The sequence below is a fragment of the Pistacia vera genome, unplaced genomic scaffold, assembly GCF_008641045.1.
Source record: "Pistacia vera cultivar Batoury unplaced genomic scaffold, PisVer_v2 Contig1074, whole genome shotgun sequence".
Classification (NCBI taxonomy): Eukaryota; Viridiplantae; Streptophyta; class Magnoliopsida; order Sapindales; family Anacardiaceae; genus Pistacia; species Pistacia vera.
Window position 1 is genome coordinate 187725 of NW_022195109.1, and position 6495 is coordinate 194219.

Genomic DNA, 6495 nt, shown 5'->3' on the forward strand with positions numbered 1-6495 from the left:
ATTGCCAATTGTTAGGGTTGAGAATGATAAATTTCACCAATTCTTTTTTCAGAATTCACAACTTTCCACCACAAACCCATAATAATACTTCCAAGCAGCTGGTCACACTCTTCATTAATTTAGTTATATTTTAGCCTTCACTTAAAGAATTTAATCCCCTTAAATAGTGTCAATCACAGTTCGAAAACATTGAAAATATTCTTATTAAGATTACATAAGGAAACTAATATAATGGTGAATTTGTGAAAATTCGTACAAATAAAGAACTAGAATAAATTAACCAGTGTACACCGAATTATGCTTTACAATGATGCAGAAGAAATCCATAAGAACCTCCTATGGTACTAATTTTTTTTTTTTTTGGGGGGGGTGGGGGGGCGCGGTGGAGGGTTGAGAGAGGGGAGGGGAAAGGATGGATTTCAACCTAAATTATAAAAAATCTAACAGCATTATCAGTTATGTAGAGAGTCTGAAGAGTTAATATCTCCCAAAAAACACCATTCCTGAAGAACAGCAGCAATTTTGAACCAGAAAACGGTTTGACTATTTACATCAAGACAAACTTATCTACAAAAAAAATTGAAAATTCATGGTTTCTGGAAAGAAGAAATGTCTCAGTCAATCCATTTCATCAGTGATCAAGTCACCGTTTCAAGAAATCTACGTGAGATTGATCACTGGGGGTACTGGTAACTGTCATAATATTTTGTGTCATTTATGTTGACATTTCATAGGTGTTACAAAATTAGTATTACAATACAGAAGGCCAAACCTATGTCCTTGTATATATATGAATCAAATAAAAAACAATGTTTAAACAATATTTCGACTTCAGCTTCAAATTGTTAGCAGGCTTCAGACCACAACCAGGTCATACAAAACTTGAAGGAAAGCAATTAAACTCAGGCCGCATCAACAGGTGAAGTACAATCAATATCCTGAAGGGTAATTTTCCCAAGTAATAACTCATTTATGTGATCAGAACAGAGAGGGATACACCTTTTATCCAGAGCGTTATGAATTACTCCCATACCCTTAACCCACTTTTCTTCATCCAAAGGATTAATGTTTACACGGTTCTGTAGTAACCTCACCCTATACATGATAGTATTAGTACTGTCACAAAAATGAGCAGCACAAGAATATGATGACTCATCAATGGCCAACCTGATCAAAGCCAACGATAAAGCCCCATCGACAGGTTTCGGATCTGAAAGGTTCTTGTCTCCCATCATCTTAACCTCCCGTTCTGTGGGGAAGTACACTTCTTCAATCCCCTCCATATTAGTGACTTTCAAATCTTTAGAGTAATGTCTAATTGCTTCAAGTTTGGTGGATTCATGCTTCTCTGCTAGTGTTAGAATACAAGAGAACCTAAGGTGATAAGTTACAACAGTTTTCACCATCTTAAAGTTGTGACAGCAGCAAAAAAAATCAAGCCATCTTCTCCCAACACCCGCATACCACTTAATAATATCAGTGTCTTCAAGAGCAGTAAGTAAACTGATTGGTCTAGGACGACCCATATTGTTGGTGAATCCAGCCATTTTAACAGCCTTCCTAACAAGTTCCATAGGTGCAGAGACTTTCATGCAAAGCCTCATCAAATCCTCCACTGTTCTCTCAACATACTTTCTCTCCTCCTCCTCTTCTACTCTCCTTTCTTCTTCCTCCAGTGCCTTTCTGGCTTTGACTGGTGTCAAATGCTTGTCAACTTGCGCTTGAAATTTGTCATAAGCATCAACAAGGCCTTCTGGCAATTGATTTCTTATGTGCCTCAAAGAAAGAAAATTGCCTCTAGAAAGCATTCGATGCCAATGCCAATGGTCTTCCAAGGATCCCAAAAATTCTTCAACCACTTCATCTGCCCAAGTTCTAAAGATATCTTTGACTTCATTCTCGATGTGAAACTCAAACTCGAACCCATTACTCTGCTTCAGCTTCTTAAAAACATTATGCAACACTTTCAAACCCAACTTCTTCCTATTCCTTTCGCGAGCATTTCTCAACTCCAAAGCTCTGACTTCCTTCTGCCTAAGGTACTTCTTCCTAGCTCTCATTGCCTTTTCAGACATAGGGGGACACAAAACTGAAGGCGGGACAGCCTGCAGTTCCATTCCCAGAAAATCAATCTTCTCTGACACTGCACTATGAATTGCAGTTTTCACTCTATCAACATTCAACTCTAATTTCTCCTCTAGAAATTTCAAAACCACATTCTTCAAATCCATAGTCAACATTTTTGAACCTGAAGTAATTACCAATATTTCATCCAAATACCTAACCGCATATATCTTCAATGGCTTATAATAAACACTGGAACCAGAACAAAGCTCATTCAAGTTAAACTTGGGATTCTTCTCATTTATTTGAAGACGTGTTTCTTGCAATTTTCTATCTAAACAATCAAAGTAAATATTAATTAAAATCGAACACAATCCACATTCTTGAGGCAACCCCCTGCCCAAATAACACCCACCAAGTTCAATACTCACTATTTCCCAATCAAAAAACCTCTTTATCAAATCAATCAACAATTCATCCTTTATTTTCTCACCCATAATTAAACACAACTTATCTACATTATGTCTATCAAACTTTTGACGATTAAACCAAACAGCAAACCACCAACTGGGATTTTCTACCGAGTTTTTAAGGTATCTAATTGCCGTGTGTCTTCCAATATTAACACGACCACCATAAGAAAAAGTAACAAAACGTTCATCGTAAACAATTTCTAATACAATTCTAATAGCTTCAATCAAGACTTTTAATTTCAAATTGGGCAAAACCAAAAGCTCACCTTTCCCGCTCAGTTTGACACAACAAGACTGAATATCGAAGCGGTTTTCGATAAGCTCCCGACTCATGTCATGAATTGAGAAGTAGTTGGAGTTGGGGACATTGTGGGGTTTGTTAAGGTTGAGGGAGGCAGTGAAGAGAACAGAGGGTAAAGCCACGACGTTTTGGAGGAGTTTAGAGAAGTGGCCATGGGAGTATTGGGCGAGGACTAAGGAGTTGAGCTGGGTTTTAGTTAAGGGTTGGTTTGCTGTTGTAGGGTTTAAAAGTTGAGTGGTTTCAGAGTAAAGTCTCACCGAAAGTGAGAGTCTCCTCAGGTTCATAAACATTTGTGAGACGAGATTCACTTGAAACTGCTGCTCAAAATAGATTAAAACACGGTAGGAGGGTTCATCTTTTGTCCTCCCTGAGAGACCACTTAGGTTCAAATTTATCCCCTTTGTTTAGAAAGTATAAAAAACACTCCTTTAATTGTAAAAAATCCCTCTAAGAAATATTAAAAACCCCCTTAAAAATATCAAATATGGTGGGAAGCAGTGATTAGGAACCTAACCCAGCCTGGCCGGTTGAACAGATTCAACCGTAACCCGGAATGGCCACTGAGTGGAATGGTGGCAACGGCGTTGATTTCTGGTGAGTGAATCGATCAAAAATCGCAAAACAATGTTGCCAAAAAAGCCTGTTGTCGCCTGCGATTGGGGAGGTAAACGAGGAAGGGGTGAGATGGGTTTTGGTCAGGAGGCTGAGGGGAGTGTTTTCATGGTGATGGGGAGTGTTGTCGTTGTTAGTGTATGCCATAAAAACCAATCGTGTCGTCGGTTCCAAGGTATTATGCTTTGTGTATATATATGTTAATGTATATATTTTGCATATAAATTTTTATCTTATTAATAAAAGAAAGTCTTCTTATTTCACATGTGGTTTATTGCTTCATTTACATATATGTATTACATGTGAAATGTTCGGATGATACAAATCTTTAGAAGATCAAAATCATCAAAGTATTCCATACATAGGTAATATTAATTGGGCAATAATATTACATAGTAGGCATGTTGAATGCCTCCGTTGAATATCATGTGATGGTATTAGTGTGGGTGATTATAAAAGTTATATCACTAGGACATTAGCATGAATAAGCGGTTAGTGAACTGTATATCGAATATGGCCATTTAACATGTAGTCAATAATGCATCATAAAATCGTATTAGTTTATTATTAATCCTTAGACCTGAGATATCACGATTGGATTCTACATAAACGCATACAGTTCATATGGTGTATAAACACGAGGCTAATCATGTCATGTGTTAATAAGTCAATTTGGCCATGTGTTGTTTATGTGTGAAGACAAGTGAAAGTCAAGATGGGATCCGTTGACTTTATATAGATTGATATCCAGTTCTTTGACAAACATCAAGATACGTTGGAAAAGGGAAATCTCCGGCCAGGGTATATAAAATGTTACCTCAAATGTTGTTTCATGGTGACACATTCCGTATGTATTGATTGTCAATTTGATATAAAATTAAGACAAGGATTTTGACATACCAAGAATTTATTATTAATTGGGATTAGACAACAGAAGAATTTGATTACATAGTGCGTATGTTTATAAAAAGGTTCGTTGGAGTATATCTTCATTGTGACTCAGGAGTTATGGAGCATTGCTAGATGCTTACCATAATTGGTGGGAGTTTTGGTTATAAAGAATTATGACGAAACATATCAAAATAGACTATGATATTGGGCCTACAGCTAGGCTACAGAAAACCTAAGAGGTCACACATAAAAACTAAGGAGAATGGAGAAATAGCTAAAAAGAGTTGATTATCCAAGGTTGGCTAGCACCTACCAAGGGTAATAAAGTTATTTATATTATTATCACTGAATTAGATTCAATGGAGGGTTATATTAGTTATTATGAATAATTTAAGAGTTAAATTGCTAATTGGAATTAAATGGAATTCCAATTCATAATTTATCATTTTCTTTATATTAAATTGAATTTAACAATGGGTTGTAATTGTAAATATATAAACAATTTAAGGTTTAAATTGTTATGTAAACAATTTAAGAGTTAAGTTGTTAATTGTAATTAAATGTTAATCCAATGTTATCATTTAAAGAAGTTTAATAACTTCATAATAATTATGGAATTATTTACAACTCCAAAACAATTATGGAATTATTTAAGGAAGTCCAAAACAATTATTGAATTGTTTACAAGGCTACATATATAAAGAAAATGATATATCAATTTTAGAAGAGAGATCAAAAATTTCTAAGAACCCAAAATATCTCTCTTGGCCTAATTCTTCTTTTACCTTAGTGTGGATACTCTTTTGTTTAATTTCGCTTGAAATGAAAAGTCTTCAAGGTTGCTAAGGACTTAAGGTAACAAGTCATACCGTACTTGTTTTCAATTTGATTGAAATTTTTTTGTCAAATACTAATATACATATTATAGTATCACATGTATCATTCTCCATGCATTCCATCTTTCAGTCATCTCTAGAAACAAGCCCTATTTGTCGATGCCGATAGTGGTGTTTGGGGTGTTTTTGCAAGATTTCAAACCTATGGGGACTTACAGTAATTTTTAGGGGTGGTTTTGTTATATTTCAGACATTTGGAAACCGATTTGACCCGCCAGTCAAACCGTTCGACCCATGACCTGGCCGGGTCACTACATGAGTTGAGTTTCTAATCACTGCAAACATCCCCTTAAAAATTATTAAAAAAAAAAAAAAAAAAAAAAAAAAAAAAAAACTGATGTGGGTGCTTTTTATACTTTCTAGACGAAATGAATGAGTTAATACTAAATGACCTTACAAGGGGAAAATAAAATAAAGAGTAAACAACACATTCCCACCTGAGGTTTAGCGCAATCTTAAGTTGATATATGTGTTTCATTTATTCCAGATACCCACCCTTAAAGTAACACCGTTAGTGACTATTGGGTTCTGACGGATGCTATTACCAAACTGCCCTTCATCCCATTCCAAACCACCACCACACCTGGCGGTTTTAGCCATTCTCTGACTACTTTTCCACCTAAAATGAGTATCTTACTCTTCCCTGCACCTTCCTTACCTTTCCTCAGCCTTCCCCGCCACCATTGCTCTGATCGTTCGCCAAAAAATGGCAACTGTTTGTCTTCTCAACCCCCTTTCTTTATAGCCACTTTCCGATCAACTCCCTCATAAGAAATCCACCCAACCACCACCATTTGAACCCTTATTCCCCCCTCTTCAAAACCCACCCTCATACCACCTTCCCTCACTCACTATTTGTTGTCCACTGGCCCTTCTTTTGCCACCCTCAAGCTATTTGTGGAAAGTCCCCAACCAATCCACCAGGCTATAACTCACTTTCGACCACTAAAATTCAACCTTCTACCACCAAAAACCCTTCAATTAATCCCTCAAACAAACCACAAACTTCAATTTTATCAAACAACAATCCTCAACAACCAATTTCAAAAAAATGCAACAAACCCTAGGTTGAGTGGTGGACGACGAATGATGGGCTATCGGGGTCGAGAAGGTTAAGGGTTTTGTAAGGGGAAGTCAGTGAGCCAAAGGGGTGGTGGATGGGGTTTTCAAAACCGGGATTGGCCAGAAAAAGGCTAGAATCATGCTAGTCAACCGTGCGCGATGATCAGTGGTAGGGGATGGAATTGCTCAAGAAATA

General features: G+C 36.7%; 1 protein-coding gene across 1 annotated transcript; it reads right to left on the bottom strand.

Annotated features, from left to right (window-relative positions):
* Window positions 1-764: 764 nt before the first annotated feature.
* LOC116132787 (nuclear intron maturase 3, mitochondrial-like) lies at window positions 765-3122 on the bottom strand. The gene has a single exon (XM_031418460.1). The coding sequence runs from the start codon at window positions 3120-3122 to the stop codon at window positions 903-905; it is 2220 nt and encodes a 739-aa protein (XP_031274320.1). The 3' UTR covers window positions 765-902.
* Between the last annotated feature and the right edge of the window lie 3373 nt (window positions 3123-6495).

Coding starts and splice junctions, on each gene's coding strand:
- LOC116132787 (XM_031418460.1), bottom strand. CDS start 3,122: ATGAACCTGAGGAGACTCTCACTTTCGGTGAGACTTTACTCTGAAACC.